A 17,837-nucleotide genomic window follows, 5' to 3' on the forward strand; every position below is an offset into this window, starting at 1 on the left:
GATCTGTCCCCCATTGAGCATGTTTGGGACTGGATGAAGCGTCGTCTCACGCGGTCTGCACGTCCAGCACGAACGCTGGTCCAACTGAGGCGCCAGGTGGAAATGGCATGGCAAGCCGTTCCACAGGACTACATCCAGCATCTCTACGATCGTCTCCATGGGAGAATAGCAGCCTGCATTGCTGCGAAAGGTGGATATACACTGTACTAGTGCCGACATTGTGCATGCTCTGTTGCCTGTGTCTATGTGCCTGTGGTTCTGTCAGTGTGATCATGTGATGTATCTGACCCCAGGAATGTGTCAATAAAGTTTCCCCTTCCTGGGACAATGAATTCACGGTGTTCTTATTTCAATTTCCAGGAGTGTAGATGTAAGTTGCAGTAGTCATGCGGAGGTGAAGAGGCTTGCTAGGGACAGACCAGCTGCTTTCTTGTTCTGCACAATCAATAAATATGTGTTTATGTAGACTGAGCTGCATGCCTTAGTCAGAGGTAGAAGTTACCTGTAGAAGGAAGGAGCGGAGGCGCAGTCGACGTTGTACCACCAGTCACAGGCGAACTCCTTCTGGTTGAAGAGCGTGCCGTTGGTACAGAGGAACGCCGCCCCCTGCTCCCCTTCACGTCCGTCGTGGCACACGTGGTACGCCTGTCGACAGAAGACAAACGTCCATATAACTTATCGTACGCTATCACGGTTCTTTCCGGACACTGATACCTTGCCGGCAAAGCAGCATGGCCGACACGGTTTGCGCACTGATACACTGGAAACTTACTGCGGAAATGAGTGTCTTAACGTAATTACCACGAGACTCAGAGGGCCATAGACACGGGTTCCCAGGTAGATGCCGTGTTTCTTGACTTTCGCAAGGCGTTCGATACCGTTCCTCACAGTCGTTTAATGAACAAATTAAGAGCATATGGACTATCAGACCAATAGTGTGATTGGATTGAAGAGTTCCTAGATAACAGAACGCAGCATGTCATTCTCAATGGAGAGAAGTCTTCCGAAGTAAGAGTGATTTCAGGTGTGCCGCAGGGGAGTGTCGTAGGACCGTTGCTATTCACAATATACGTAAATGACCTTGCGGATGACATCGGAAGTTCACTGAGGCTTTTTGCGGATGATGCTGTGGTATATCGAGAGGTTGTAACAATGGAAAATTGTACTGAAATGCAGGAGGATCTGCAGCGAATTGACGCATGGTGCAGGGAATGGCAATTGAATCTCAATGTAGACAAGTGTAATGTGCTGCGAATATACAGAAAGAAAGATCCCTTATCATTTAGCTACAATATAGCAGGTCAGCAACTGGAAGCAGTATATTATCTGGGAGTACGCATTAGGAGTGATTTAAAATGGAATGATCATATAAAGTTGATCGTCGGTAAAGCAGATGCCAGACTGAGGTTCATTGGAAGGATCCTAAGGAAATGCAATCCGAAAACAAAGGAAGTAGGTTACAGTACGCTTGTTCGCCCACTGCATGAATACTGCTCAGCAGTGTGGGATCCGTACCAGACAGGGTTAATAGAAGAGGTAGAGAAGATCCAACGGAGAGCAGCGCGCTTCGTTACAGGATCATTTAGTAATCGCGAAAGCGTTACGGACATGATAGATAAACTCCAGTGGAAGACTCTGCAGGAGAGACGCTCAGTAGCTCGGTACGGGCTTTTGTTGAAGTTTCGAGAACATTGCTCCCTCCTACGTATATCTTGCGATGAGATCATGAGGATAAAATCAGAGAGACTAGAGCCCACACAGAGGCATACCGACAATCTTTCTTTCCACGAACAATACGAGACTGGAATAGAAGGGAGAGCCGATAGAGGTACTCAAAGTACCCTCCGCCACACACCGTCAGGTTTCTTGCGGAGTATGGATGTAGATGAAGACGTAGAAATAATTGATAAGGCAGGATAACTAAGGATAAGTCACGGTACGTAAGAAGAGAAAAGATAACTTTTTACGATACTGCAGTGCCTGTGTTGTACCGAACTACGATGAAAGCTACTTCGGACATGCACGAATGTCCGAAGGAACAGGCGCTGCGGCGACTACAACTGTTACGAAATACGTGAAATGTATTCGCAATTGCGGATGTGGACTACCATCAGCTGTATACAGGGTGCGGCTCCCAAATCCGGACAAATTTCAATCTGAATTTTCCGCCATATCGTAGTTCCGCCGGAGGTCGTGATAGGCGTTCTTGAAAGCCATATGCATCTAGTAAACAGTCAGAACCTCAAAATGGGCGAGATGTTACGGACAAGTGCGGAGTAGAACCGAAGAGCAGCGATTATCGAAAGTCTTCGCGCTGGACGTTCGCCCACTGAACTACACTCCTGGAAATGGAAAAAAGAACACATTGACACCGGTGTGTCAGACCCGCCATACTTGCTCCGGACACTGCGAGAGGGCTGTACAAGCAATGATCACACGCACGGCACAGCGGACACACCAGGAACCGCGGTGTTGGCCGTCGAATGGCGCTAGCTGCGCAGCATTTGTGCACCGCCGCCGTCAGTGTCAGCCAGTTTGCCGTGGCATACGGAGCTCCATCGCAGTCTTTAACACTGGTAGCATGCCGCGACAGCGTGGACGTGAACCGTATGTGCAGTTGACGGACTTTGAGCGAGGGCGTATAGTGGGCATGCGGGAGGCCGGGTGGACGTACCGCCGAATTGCTCAACACGTGGGGCGTGAGGTCTCCACAGTACATCGATGTTGTCGCCAGTGGTCGGCGGAAGGTGCACGTGCCCGTCGACCTGGGACCGGACCGCAGCGACGCACGGATGCACGCCAAGACCGTAGGATCCTACGCAGTGCCGTAGGGGACCGCACCGCCACTTCCCAGCAAATTAGGGACACTGTTGCTCCTGGGGTATCGGCGAGGACCATTCGCAACCGTCTCCATGAAGCTGGGCTACGGTCCCGCACATCGTTAGGCAGTCTTCCGCTCACGCCCCAACATCGTGCAGCCCGCCTCCAGTGGTGTCGCGACAGGCGTGAATGGAGGGACGAATGGAGACGTGTCGTCATCAGCGATGAGAGTCGCTTCTGCCTTGGTGCCAATGATGGTCGTATGCGTGTTTGGCACCGTGCAGGTGAGCGCCACAATCAGGACTGCATACGACCGAGGCACACAGGGCCAACACCCGGCATCATGGTGTGGGGAGCGATCTCCTACACTGGCCGTACACCACTGGTGATCGTCGAGGGGACACTGAATAGTGCACGGTACATCCAAACCGTCATCGAACCCATCGTTCTACCATTCCTAGACCGGCAAGGGAACTTGCTGTTCCAACAGGACAATGCACGTCCGCATGTATCCCGTGCCACCCAACGTGCTCTAGAAGGTGTAAGTCAACTACCCTGGCCAGCAAGATCTCCGGATCTGTCCCCCATTGAGCATGTTTGGGACTGGATGAAGCGTCGTCTCACGCGGTCTGCACGTCCAGCACGAACGCTGGTCCAACTGAGGCGCCAGGTGGAAATGGCATGGCAAGCCGTTCCACAGGACTACATCCAGCATCTCTACGATCGTCTCCATGGGAGAATAGCAGCCTGCATTGCTGCGAAAGGTGGATATACACTGTACTAGTGCCGACATTGTGCATGCTCTGTTGCCTGTGTCTATGTGCCTGTGGTTCTGTCAGTGTGATCATGTGATGTATCTGACCCCAGGAATGTGTCAATAAAGTTTCCCCTTCCTGGGACAATGAATTCACGGTGTTCTTATTTCAATTTCCAGGAGTGTAGTTCGATTCTTCGGGTATCCGAGATCAACTGTTTACGATATTGTGGCCAAGTGTGATTCTGGAACAGAAAAACGGGGAACTGACAGTAGTACACCAAATACCCTTCGCCACACACCGTAAGATGGCTTTCAGATTATTAGATGTAGATGTAGATGTAGACGCAGAGAGCCTGCATAAGCCTTTAGTCGGCACTTTCAGTCATGTGGCTCTCTGGAGATCGGAGTGGCAATTTTCACCCCAGTAAGGTTTCTTGATAGTCGGAAAGTCGGCTATGGAAATGTGCTTGAATCGTCTTCTTCGTGGCACCTGGCGTAAAATGATTTTAATATATGCGATAGGGAAAACTGCTTCTCTCTACAGTTGGAGATGGATGAGATCATCGAAGCTGCTCCTTACATTCTTTCACTGGATCTCTGTAATAACTATTTGGTTTGTAAATGTTAATGTACTTGTGACTGTCTAATAGGATCAGATGCTCGTAAATGTTGGATACTTGGAGTTGCGGATAGGTACTCATCAACGTATGCTATCTGAAGACGACACTTCGTGAAGATCTTCTTTCGACATCTGCATCTACACCGATACTCCGCAAGCCACCGTACGGTGCGTGGCTGAGGGTACTCTGTACCACTACTTGTCATTTCCATTCCTGTTCCACTCGCAAACAGAGCGAGGGGAAAAAGATTATCTGTATGCCTCCGTATGAGCCCTAATTTCTCGCATCTTATCTTCGTGCTCCAATAAACCGAAGTCAACCATTCGCCTCCCTACCACAGTTCTCACACGCTCGTTCCATCTCATATCGCTTTGCAACGCTACGCCCAGATATTTAAACGACTTCACTGTGTCAAGCAGGACACACGTAATGTTGTATCCGAACATTACAGGTTTGATCTTCCTACACATACACATTGACTTACATTTTTCCACATTTAGGGCTAGCTGCCATTCATCACATCAACTGGAAATTTTGTCTAAGTCACTCAACTTCGACACCCTACCGTACATCAGATTGCTGCCCACCCTGTCCGCAAAATCATTTAAGTATACAGAGAACAGTAGTGGTTCTGAAACACTTCCCTGGGGCAATGCCGATGATACCCTTGTCTCTGATGAACACCCACCGTCGATGACAACACACACTACTGGCCATTAAAATTGCTACACCAAGAAGAAATGCAGATGATAAATGGGTATTCATTGGACAAATATATTATACTAGAACTAGCATGTGATTACATTTTCACGCAATTTGGGTGCATAGATCCTGAGAAATTAGTACCCGAAACAACCACCTCTGGCCGTAATAACGGCCTTGATGCGCCTGGGCATTGAGTCAAACAGAGCTTGGATGGGGTGTACAGGTACAGCTGTCCAAGCAGCTTCAACACGATACCACAGTTCATGAAGAGTAGTGACTGGCGTATTGTGACGAGCCAGTTGCTCGGCCACCATTGACCAGACATTTTCAGTGGGTGAGAGATCTGGAGAATGTGCTGGCCGGAGCATCAGTCGAACATTTTCTGTACCCAGAAAGGCCCGTACAGGACTTGCAACATGCGGTCGTGCATTATCCTGCTGAAATGTAGAGTTTCGCAGGGATCGAATGAAGGGTAGAGCCACGGGTCATAACACATCTGAAATGTAAAGCCCAGTGTTCAAAGTGTCGTCAATGCGAACAAGAGGTGACCGACACGAGTAACCAATGCTACCCCATACAATCACGCCGGGCGATACGCCAGTATGGCGATGACGAATACAAGCTTCCAATGAGCGTTCTCCGCGATGTCGCCAAACACGGATGCGACCATCATGATGCTGTAAACAGAACGTGGATTCATCCGAAAAAATTGGGTATTGCCATTCGTGCACCCAGGTTCGTCGTTGAGTACACCATTGCAGGCGCTTCTTTCTGTGATGCAGCGTCAAGGGTAACCGCAGCCATGATCTCCGAGCTGATAGTCCATGATGCCACAAACGTCGTCGAACTGTTCGCGCAAATGGTTGTTGTCTTGCAAACGTCCCCATCTGTTGCCTCAGGGGTCGAGGCGTGGCTGCATGATCCGTTACAGCCATGCGGATAAAATGCCTGTCATGTCGACTGCTAGCGATTACGAGGCCGTTGGGATCCAGCACGGCGTTCCGTATCACCCTCCTGAACCGAGCTATTCCATATTTTGCTAACAGTCTTTGGATCTCAACCAAGGCGAGCACCAATATCGCGATACTATAAACCGCAATCGCGATAGGCTATAATCCGACCTTTATCAAAGTCGGGAACGTGATGATACGCATTTCTCGTCCTTACACGAGGCATGACAACAACGTTTCACCAGGCAACGCCGGTCAACTGCCGTTTGTGTATGAGAAATCGGTTGGAAACTTTCCTCATGTCAGCACATTGTAGGTGTCGCCACCGGCGCAAAATTTGTGTGAATGCTCGGAAAATCTAATCATTTGCACATCACAGCATCTTCTTCCTGTCTGTTAAATTTCGCGTCTGTAGCACGTCGTCTTCGAGGTGTAGTAATTTTAATGGCCAGTAGTGTATCTTTCTTGGGATTGGGAACTTGAAGAAGAAGGACTATTCGTTAGTCACGTGAAATCGATTAAGGACAATGTGCAAAGACAGTGATGTAATTTGTCGGAAACCACAGCGCTGTCGAGTGACCTACAGTAGCGCTGCATATGATTGTGGCGCGGACGGCGACCGCTGGCACAGTTAGGGCAGCCGGCACGCCCTGTCCCACAGCTTACGGCTCGCCTCGTGCGCGGTGAAAGGCCGCCGCCACCGGAGCCGACCCTGTCGTGCCGTACGCGCCCCAGACTGGTTCCTCGGCTGAATGATGACGCAACCTGCAGCTGCCCAACCCCCACACTCCAGCTGTGCCTATTCCCCGCGGCTAAAGTTATGTACAAACGCACATGACCGTGTTTTTGCCTCGTACGCATTCTTGACGGCACTATACAGGGTGATTTTTTCCTCCATGTAAAAACTCTAGGGACTGATCGATGAGAGGACTCAGAATATAAAAGGTGTACTGAACTTATGTCCGGAAATGCATGGTTTCCATGCTAGAGACCATTTATTCGATCATACTTTGTTACAGAGACTGCGGCTACATTACTGGCCATTAAAATTGTTACACCACAAACATGACGTGATACAGACGCGAAATTTAACCAACAGGAAGAAGAGGCTGTGATATGCAAATGATTAGCTTTTCCAAGCATTCACACAAGGTTGGCACCGGTGGCGACATCTACAATGTGCTGACACGAGGAAAGTTTCCAACCTATTTCTCATACACAAACAGCAGTTGACCGGCGTTGCCTGGTGAAACGTTGTTGTGATGCCTCGTGTAAGGAGGAGGAATGCGGACCATCACGTTTCCAACTTTGATAAAGGTCGGATTGTAGCCTATCACGATTGCGGTTTATCGTATCGCGACATTGCTGCTCGCGTTAGTCGATATCCAATGACTGTTTGCAGAATATGGAATCGGTGGGTTCAGGAGGGTAATACCGAATGCCGTGCTGGATCCCAACGGCCTCGTATCACTTGCAGTCGAGATGACAGGCATCTTATCCGCATGGCTGTAACGGATCGTGCAGTCACGTCTTGAGCCCTGAGTCAACAGATGGGGACGTTTGCAAGACGACAACCATCTGCACGAGCAGTTCGCCGACGTTTGCAGCATCATGGACTATCAGCTCGGAGACCGTGGCTGCGGTTACCCTTGACGCTGCATCACAGACAGGAGCGCCTGCGATGATATGCTCAACGACGAACCTAGGTGCACGAATGGCAAAACGTCATTTTTTCGGATGAATCCAGCTTCTGTTTACAGCATCGTAATGGTCGCTTCCGTGTTTGGCGACATTGCGGTAAATGCACATTGGATGCGCGTATTCGTCATCGCCCTAATGGCGTATCACCCGGCGTGACGGTATGGGGTGTCACTGGTTACACGTCTCGTTCAAAACCCTACATTTCAGCAGGATAATGCACGACCGCATGTTGCAGGTCCTGTACGGGCGTTTCTGGATACAGAAAATGTTGGACTGCTGCCCTGTCCAGCACATTCTCCAGATCCCTCACTAATTGAAAACGTCTGGTCAATGGTGGCCGAGCAACTGGCTCGTCACAATACGCTAGTCACTACTCTTGATGAACTGTGGTTCGTTTTGAAGCTGCATGCGCAGCTGTACCTGTACACGCCATCCGAGCTCTGTTTAACTCAATGCCCAGGCGTATCAAGGCCGTTATTACGGCCAGAGGTGGTTGTTCTGGGTACTGATTTCTTAGGATCTATGCACCCAAATTGCGTGAAAATGTAATGACATGTCAGTTCTAGTATAATATATTTGTCCAATGAATACCCGTTTATTATCCGCATTTCTTCTTGGTGTAGCAATTTTAATGGCCAGTCGTGTAATACGCCGTGTACCATGCAGCCACAGTCACAGTATGCATGGTTATCTCTAGAGAGTGGAACTGTTCCTCGTACATTATGCTGTAGCGCCCTCTCCTGCCATAGTAACTTGTAGTGTTTTGTCCGATTCACTTCTCTTGCTGACTCACCTTGTAGTGGATGTAATACAGTATTTTACATAATGATTCCGTATTCGAATCGAGAGCTTGCCCACGTGTTGCTTGCTTACGGAAAGGCAAATGGCGACGGGCGGCGTGCAGCTAGGTTGTATCAGAAGATCTATCCTCGTCGACATCAGCCACAGTGTTCGATGTTTGCAAGAGTGTTTCGCCGTTTTCCTGCGACAAGGTCGTGTCAGGGAGCAAGACATCAGGATGGACGTACTCGACATGTTCGGACACCATGTGATTAACAGTGTGGAAGGCTACCGCCGTCTCAGTACCGGGCAGTTGGCCCGCCAGTACAACATAAGCCAGACGACCATGTGGAACATTCTCCATGACAATTATTACTACCATCATCACTTACAGCGTGTGCAGGGCTTACTAGTGACAGACTTTGAACATCGTGAGCAGTTTTGTCACTGGCTTATTCACCAGGCAACCACGATTCCGAGATTTGTGTCATCCATCGTATTCACCGATGAGGCCACTTTTACACGGAATGGTATCTTCAACTTTCATAACTTATCTGTGGGATAGTATGGTATGCAGAACCGCCACGGTATGGTGACAGCGAATCACTAGCATCGGTGCAGCAGGAATGTGTGGGCCGGGATAATTGGCGACCGTCTTTTGGGACCTGTCTTCCTTCCACGTCAACTAACAGGCCGGAACTATCGGCATTTCTTGCCGGTGACTTTGCCTCCCCTGCTGGAAGAAGTGTCACTGATGATTCGAAGGGCTATGTGGCTGCTACATGATAGTGCTCCAGCGCATCTCAATCGTGTCTTCCCTGCTCGATGGATCGGACGAGGCGGTCCAGTTGCGTGGCCTGCTCGTTCATCGATCTCAACCCGTGCGACTTCAGGTTACGGAGCCATCTCAAAAGCATCGTATATGCAGAGCCAATTCCAGACGTGAAGACACTGGAGCAGCGTATTCATGCTGCCTTTGACACTGTTCGGATGCAACCTGGCCGATGTGAACGTGTGAGACAGAACATGCTACGGTGCGTACAAATATTGATTTTATAGAATATGTAAAGAGGTATAGGAAAATATACTGCAGAGTAATTGCAAATGCAAAGTTATTAAGTAATAATATGGAAATAAAACAGTCCAGAAATAAAACTAAAATAGCATGGGAAATTGTGAGATAAAAGAAACCGGGGTACATACTAAAGACAAGGAAATTATTCTAAAAGATGAGGAGAATAAAATGGTAGGTAAATATGCCATGCCTAATTATATAAATAATTACTTTTTAAATGTACCCCAGACATTAAGCAGGAATCTTGGGGAGCAGATTAAGATGGAAGCACCCAAGGCAGCCAGCAGTATGATGGCAGTTCCAACAAACGAAAAAGAAGTTTTAAAAGTGATTAAAAGTCTGAAGTCCAAGATGTCAGCTGGAGTAGATGAGGTGCCAATAATATTAGTAAAGAAAACAGCTAATCAGATAGCGAAACCATTGACGCACATAGCAAACTTGTCAATGGCTGAGGGAGTGTTTCCAAAAAAACTGAAAATTTCTAAAGTCATTCCCCTGTTGAAAAAGGGTGATAAACTTAAAATAGAAAACTACAGACCTGTCTCACTCCTCCCAACTTTCTCTAAAGTTTTAGAGATACTAATGAAATATAGAGTCACACATTATCTTAATATGCACAATCTGATAAACAGTAATCAGCATGGATTTCAAGCTGGGAGAAGTACTGAAACAGCTGTACTAGAATACACAAAAGAAATAATCACTAAATTGGAAGAGGGAAATAGTGTAGTTGGGATAAATCTAGATTTGTCAAAAGCCTTTGACACTGTTGACCACAGCATACTTTTGAAAAAGCTTGAAGCTATAGGTATCAGAGGACCGGTAAAAAAGTGGTTTGAGTCTTATCTGGAAAAGAGGATGCAGGTGGTTGAAATTACAGCACCAAATATTAATCAAAAAATTAAACTAAGATCAGATCCAAGGGAGGTCACAGTAGGAGTACCTCAAGGAAGTGTATTAGGCCCCTTGCTGTTCCTCATTTACATTAATGATATTCAGGTGTCAGAGAGAAAAGCTAGAATCATGTTATTTGCTGATGATACTAGTTTAATAGTTAGTGATATGAAGCAGTCATTGCACAGTACTGTGGACCATGTCCTACAAGATATACAAAAATGGTTTAGTGCTAACAAGCTAACACTGAATGCAAAAAAAAAACCAATTATGTGCAATATGGAAAAATAAGTGAACAGGACGACCTGAATCCCACCATGGAGGGCAAACAACTTGAAAGAGTACAGTGTGCAAAATTCCTGGGTATGCACATTGATGAGAAGATTAATTGGAAGGACCTTGTGGTGAACTTAGCACTAAAACTAAATTCAGCATGTTTTGTGCTTAGAATAATTTCAAGAGTATGTAGTAATGACTGTACCAGATTAGTATATTTTGGCTATTTACAGTCCATTGCATCCTATGGGATAGTATTCTGGGGAAAAACAAATTGTCGTCTAAATGAGATTTTCAAATTGCAAAAACGTGCTATTCGGATAATGACCCACAGCCCACCTCAAACACATTGTAGGCCCCTTTTTAAAGCATTGAAAATTTTAACAATTCCATCATTATACATTCTGAAATGTCTGTTGGTGATCAAAAGAAATCAGGACAAAATGAAAACCAATACAGACTTCCATAATTACGATACACGGCAATGTAAAGATCTCCACATACAAGCTGTAACAAGGACCCGAAGCCAGAAACATGTATGTAATCAAGGCATCAAACTTTTTAATGCACTTCCAAAACATATCAAAGAGCTGGAAAATGAGGATAAATTTAAAACTGTTCTAAAGAACCACATGCTTGACAAATGCTATTACAGCATAAGTCAATATCTCTGCGCAACTGTATAAAATATATGTTTAAGTTAATGTGACAAATGAAATTAAATCAGTGCATAATAAATTATGTTATAAAACACTTATTAGTTGTATATTGTATTAAACATAAGATAGATTAGTATGAATTCAGCACAGATACAAATTTTGTAAAGATATTATATAGTTGTTAAAATGTACCCTGACAAATCCTATATCACAAATGTGATCATTGGGATGATAATAAATAAATAAATAAATAAATAAAATAAAAAACGCATCGTTGAGGCACATGGAAACCATTTTCAGCACATACTGTAACTGCGGCTGTATGGTACTGCGCATATTAGACCGCAGCCTCTGTAACAATGTATGATTGAATAAATGGTCTCTAGTGTGGAAATCATGCATTTCCGGACATAAGTTCATTAGACCTTTTTTGTTCCGCATCCTCTCATCGATCAATCCCTAGAGTTTGTACACGGTGGAAAAAATCGCCCTTTATAAACTGCATGACCAAAACAGTGAAGCACTCAGAAGTCATGTTTGTATGTCAATGTAGCATCATATACCTACTCACCACTGGCGAGTATGACAGGTAAACGGCCACCGTAGTGCATTGGAGTTGTTCTTGTTCACTGTTGTCACCAGGCCTAGTGGGGTATATAAGGTGCGTGATCAGCATAGCGTGATCACAGTGAGGGGCACGAAGATGCCGCCTGCTTGCATGAGACAGCGTTATAACCACCCCACAGAATTTGAGAGGGGCCACACTGTGGGAGTCCATCGCGCAATATCCAAATCCCTGAGGCATTCGAATGTGACAGTGGCCCGATGTTGGACCACATGGGAACGTGATGGCGAGTAAACTCGTCAAGTTTCCCGTCGGCCACATCCGACCACCGCAAGGGAAGATCGTCATATTGTGCACCACGAACATCGTAATCCCTTCACATTTGAGCCTAACAAGTAGTAGACTCCCTGTGACATTCTGGGATCAAGCAACATTAGTCAAAGACTAACATCGGCCAGACTAAGGAATTACTGTAACACGCGACGATTGCCGTTAACACTACAAACAAACGTCTGCGTTTGAAGTGGTGCCGTGAACGGAAAGCACGGAGCGCTGCTGACTGGCGTCGCACTGTGTCCAGAGACAAATCGCGATTCTGCACTACCCCGGATGACCATCCTCGGCTAATATGGCGGTGCTCCGGGTAGAAGACCCATTCTTTTAATGCTTCGGAGAACCACAGTGGTGTTACTCCTGACGTCATGATATGGGGAGCTATCGGATAAGACTTCAGGTAACAGATGGTAGTGACTGAGCGAACTGTGACAGCACAACGCTACGTCACGTACACAGTGCGTTCTCTTGTATTGCCACTCGTGCGAAAGTATCATGGTACAATTTTTCAACAGGACAATGCACGTCCAAACACGACGCGTGTCTCTACCAGCTCTCTGTGAGATTGTGATGTTGAAGTACTCCCATGCCCAGCAACATCCGAACATATGTCCTCTGCAGCCCACGTGTGGGACTAGTTCGGACGTCAACTCCATCTCAGTGCCTGTATTCTACATCTACATACATTCTCCGCAGTCCACCATACAGTGCGTGGCGGATGGTACCTCGTACCACAACTAGCATCTTGTCTTCCTGTTCCACTCCCAAACAGAACAAGGGAAAAATGATTGCCTATATGCCTCTGTACGAGCCCTAATGTCTCTTATCTTATCTTTGTGGTCTTTCCGCGAAATATAACTTGGCGGCAGTAAAATTGTACTGCGGTCAGCCTCAAATGCTGGTTCTCTAAATTTCCTCAGTAGCGATTCACGAAAAGTACGCCTCCTTTCCTCCAGAGACTCCCACCCGAGTTCCTGAAGCATTTCAGTAACACTCGCGTGATGATCAGACCTACTAGTAACAAATATAGCAGCCCGCCTCTGAATTGCTTCTATGTCCTGCCTCAATCCGACCTGATAGGGATCCCCAACGCTCGAGCAGTACTCAAGAATAGGTCGTACTAGTGTTTTATCAGCGGTCTCCTTTACTGATGAGCCACATCTTCCCAAAATTCTACCAATGAACCGAAGACGACTATCCGCCTTCCTCACAACTGCCATTACATGCTTGTTCCACTTCATATCGCTCTGCAATGTTACGCCCAAATATTTAATCGACGTGACTGTGTCAAGCGCTACACTACTAATGGAGTATTCAAACATTACGGGATTCTTTTTCCTGTTCATCTGCATTAATTTACATTTATCTATATTTAGAGTTAGCTGCCATTCTTTACACCAATGACAAATCCTGTTCAAGTCATCTTGTATCCCCCTACAGTCACTCAACGACGACGCCTTCCCGTACACCACAGCATCATCAGCAAACAGCCGCACATTGCTATCCACCCTATCCAAAAGATCATTTATGTAGATAGAAAACAACAGCGGAACTACCACACTTCCCTGGACCACTCCAGATGATACCCTCACCTCCGATGAACACTCACCATTTAGGATATCAAGAACCAGTTACAGCAGTTGTGGACCAGCTTGACTTAGAAGAGGTTACATTAGGTTTATGAGACTCTTCCCAACCAACTCAGTGCAAGCATCCAGGACAGAGGTGGTGCAAAGTCATACTGACAAGCAGGCTTATACTACCAACCCGTTTGCTAATTTCACTCGATTTTGGAATCACTGAAATAACATCACATACGCTCTAAATCCATGAAGGTGCATTTCGTTTCTTTCTACGCTTCTGGATGGTTTCCTGTTTTTACCAGGCAGTGTCCGTACGTGGTTTTCTCAAGCACTTCTTTAAAGGTACAATCCATAGTGCTAATGCCCTTGAGGAGACTAGTGTTAGACGTGCCGTAAGGATGCGACACGGAATTTCGTATGATCATGGTGTATAAGCACACCGGATAAAAATTGGTATCCCAGATCTATTGTAACACGAGCTGAAGCCACTGATTGATTAGATCACGTAGAGCTACCAGATTGCGGGGATACTGATTGATTCGTTTCACCAGTTGTTCCCAACAGGCCGTCCAAAGTGGCCAAGCGGTTCTAGGCGCTACAGTCTGGAAAAGCGCGACCGCTACGGTCGCAGGTTCGAATCCTGCCTCGCGCATGGATGTGTGTGATGTCCTTAGGTTAGTTAAGTTTAAGCAGTTCTAAGTTCTAGGGGACTGATGACATCAGCAGTTTAGTCCCAGCCGGCCGAAGTGGCCAAACGGTTCTAGGCACTACAGCCTGGAACCGCGAAACCGCTGCGGTCGCAGGTTCGAATCCTGCCTCGGGCATGGATGTGTGTGATGTCCTTAGGTTAGTTAGGTTTAAGTAGTTCTAAGTTCTAGGGGACTCATGACCACAGAAGTTAAGTCCTGTAGTTCTCAGAACCATTTGAACCAGTTAAGTCCCATAGTGTTCAGAGCCATTTGTTCCCAACAGTCCCAGATGTTGCTGTTTGAGTAAGATCGGGCGATTAAGGTGTCCAGTGCGTTCATCAGACCAGGAACGTACGTGTGCACTCCTGTAAACATGGCTTGGAAGACGGCATTTTCCACAGCATACTCATCAAGACGGGTTAGAATAAAGGGAACACTTGGCCACCGAGAATTTTGAACCAAGCATCCTGGTTCACGTTCAAGGTAAACTGAATGAGTGCATCCAAGTTATGGTACGAAAAACACCCCCTTAACATCGCAGAACCACCTCCGGCCTGAACTACACCTTCGGAACACTGCGGTTTGAACGACTCACTGAGCCGCCGGTGTAATCAAAGTCTTGTCTCACTTCAAAAGAGGCAAAATCTAGGGAAGGCCGCGGTGGCCGAGCGGTTCTAGGCGCTTCAGTCTGGAACCACATGGCTGCTACGGTCGCAGGTTCGAATCCTGCCTCGGGCATGGATGTGTGTGATGTCCTTAGGTTAGTTAGGTTTAAGTAGTTCTAAGTCTAGGGGACTGATGACCTCAGACGTTACGTCCCATAGTGCTTAAAGCCATTTGAACCATTTGAGAAAGTAAGTGACCATTGCGCGACAAGCGTGGCACATCGTGAGAAGGGAGTACATGTTCCTGCATTCCTGCCAACACAGTTCTGTTGGGATATGGATAACAGGTGCCTCACAGCGCGCGAGTGAAATGGGGCGGCAACTAGAGACGTACTCCAAAGTTGAAGTAAGAGCAACAGTGGGAAAAAGTTGTAAACTACACACATATCCACCATGAAATTCTGGCGATGTGTGGACCAAATGCATTGTCACGTCCAGCGATTGTGAAGTGGTGAACAATTTGATGAGGGGGACATGGACGTGAGTGAGGCTGATCGGGAAGGCCGGATCTTAGACTACACATTTTTCAACCTTTTAGCAAGCCGAACGAGCATCTGCGGGGCAGAGCTGTTTTCCAGCGATGAACGTCCACATAGCAGTTCTCGAATGGTTTCGTGACGAAGGAATGGATCACTGCCGTCGAAGAACTGAAAGATTGGTAGAACAAATGGTTCAAATGGCTCTGAGCACTATGGTACGTCACTTCTGAGGTCATCAGTCCACTAGAACTTAGACCTACTTAAACCTAACTAACCTAAGGACATCACTCACAGCCATGCCCGAGGCAGGATTCGAACCTGCGATCGTAGCGGTCGCGCTGTTCCAGACTGTAGCGCCTAGAACCGCTCGGCCACCCCGCCCGGCGATTGGTAGAACGTTCCGGCTGTTGTTTACAGAGACTTGGTGATTACGTTGAAAAATAGTGGCTTGTACCTGTGTTACTTTGAAGTGTAGTATAGAAGAAAACACTCACTGAATGTAAACATCTCAAATGTGGGTCTTATTTCAACCTACAAGCCTCTGTATAAGTAGTAAGAGGGCAGTTCAGAAAGTTGTCACGCTGTCAAAGAAAACACAAAACTCAAGAGCAATATTTAAACTTTTAATAACAGTTACTTTTTCTGACAATCGCAGTGTAGATCACAATGTTATTATATTTTCGTTAACTGATTTCAATCAGTAGAGCCTCTCTTCAAGTCTAAATCCTCGTCACAGTAACTGAGCTGAAGACGTGCAACAGTTGCTGCGACGAGTTTTTTGATCTGAAGAGGGCGTATATTGGCTTGAACCATTTATTGAAAATATAGAAAAATTGTGATTTATAGTGTTTTTCGGACAGTTATAACATACAGATCACTGTGGTGTGTGCACGGCAGCATAATCCTATCTTTTATTAAGCTGATGCATAAGTTCGAAGCATTGTTTTTTTCGTGTTGGTATTTCGGTTGTTTTTGGTTTATTTATCGATTGTCATTCTTCATTTGTAGGTTGCTATTGCTGTTTGAGAGTACATATTGTCATTTGGAGATAGTGAGTGCAGCTGTGGACGCTAGAAAATGGAGTTCCAAGTGGATGAATCGGACATTTCCGAAGTATTCTTCCTTTTGGATTCAATAAAGGAGTGATAGCAGCGGAAGCAACCTGAAAAATTCGCGCCATGTATGGGGATAAGTCCACTGGATAGAGCACGGCAAGAAAATGGTTTTTTAGTTTTAAGGAGAATCGTTTTGACATTAGTGACACTCCGCGTTCAGGAAGACCTTCGGCGTTTAATGAAAATCGTTTAAAAGTATCAGTCCACAATGATCCATGTGTAAATTCAACGGCGCTTCCAGACGTAGTGAAATGGTGCAAACAGTCTGACCAAAGGCGCATAGACGTGGGTAATGCTTATCACAAAGTGTAGATCTGGCACCGTGCAAAATCGATCTTTCCGGAAAGCTGAAAGACCATTTGGGAAGGAAAGATATTTTGCAAACAACGAAGATGTTCATATAGCGGTTCTCTAATCACTCCATGACCAAACGAACCGACTTATATCGACAAAGAACTGAGCGCTTAGTAGAACGTTCCAACCGTTATTTATAGAGACGAGGCGACTATGTTGAAAAATACTGCCATCTATATGTGTAGCGCAGTATTCAATAAAAGTTAGACTACTTGCCATTAAAATTGCTACACCATGAAGAAGACGTGCTACAGACGCATAATTTAACCAACAGGAAGAAGATGCTCTGATATGGAAATGATTAGCTTTTCAGAGCATTCACACAAGGTTGGCGCCGGTGGCGACACCTACAACGTGCTGACATGAGGAAAGTTTCCGACCGATTTCTCATACACAAACAGCAGTTGACCGGCGTTGCCTGGTGAAACCTTGTTGTGATTCCTCATGTAAGGAGGATAAATGCGTACCATGACGTTTCCGAGTTTGATAAATGACGGATTGTAGCCTATCACGATTGTGGTTTATCGTATCGCTACTTTGCTGCTCGCGTTGGTCGAGATCCAATGACTGTTAGCAGACTATGGAATCGGTGGGTTGAGGAGGGTAATACGGAACGCCGTGCTGGATCCCAATGGCCTCGTATCACTAGCAGTCGAGATGACAGGCACCTTATCCGCATGGCTGTAACGTATCGTGCAGCCACGTCTCGATCCCCGAGTCAACAGATGGGGACGTTTGCAAGACAACAACCATCTGCACGAACAGTTCGCCGACGTTTGCAGCAGCATGGACTATCAGCTCGGAGACCATGGCTGCG

The 17,837-nt window shown here is 46.4% G+C and overlaps 1 protein-coding gene across 1 annotated transcript in view; it reads right to left on the reverse strand.

Annotated features, from left to right (window-relative positions):
• LOC126471120 (uncharacterized) overlaps positions 1-17,837 on the reverse strand; it is a 66,762-nt gene that overhangs the window by 11,151 nt on the left and 37,774 nt on the right. Inside the window, exon 3 of the mRNA XM_050099202.1 lies at positions 503-645. Within this exon, the coding sequence (XP_049955159.1) occupies positions 503-645 (143 nt within the window). The remainder of the gene's footprint in view (positions 1-502; positions 646-17,837) is intronic.

Source organism: Schistocerca serialis, chromosome 3, assembly GCF_023864345.2.
Source record: "Schistocerca serialis cubense isolate TAMUIC-IGC-003099 chromosome 3, iqSchSeri2.2, whole genome shotgun sequence".
NCBI lineage: Eukaryota > Metazoa > Arthropoda > Insecta > Orthoptera > Acrididae > Schistocerca > Schistocerca serialis.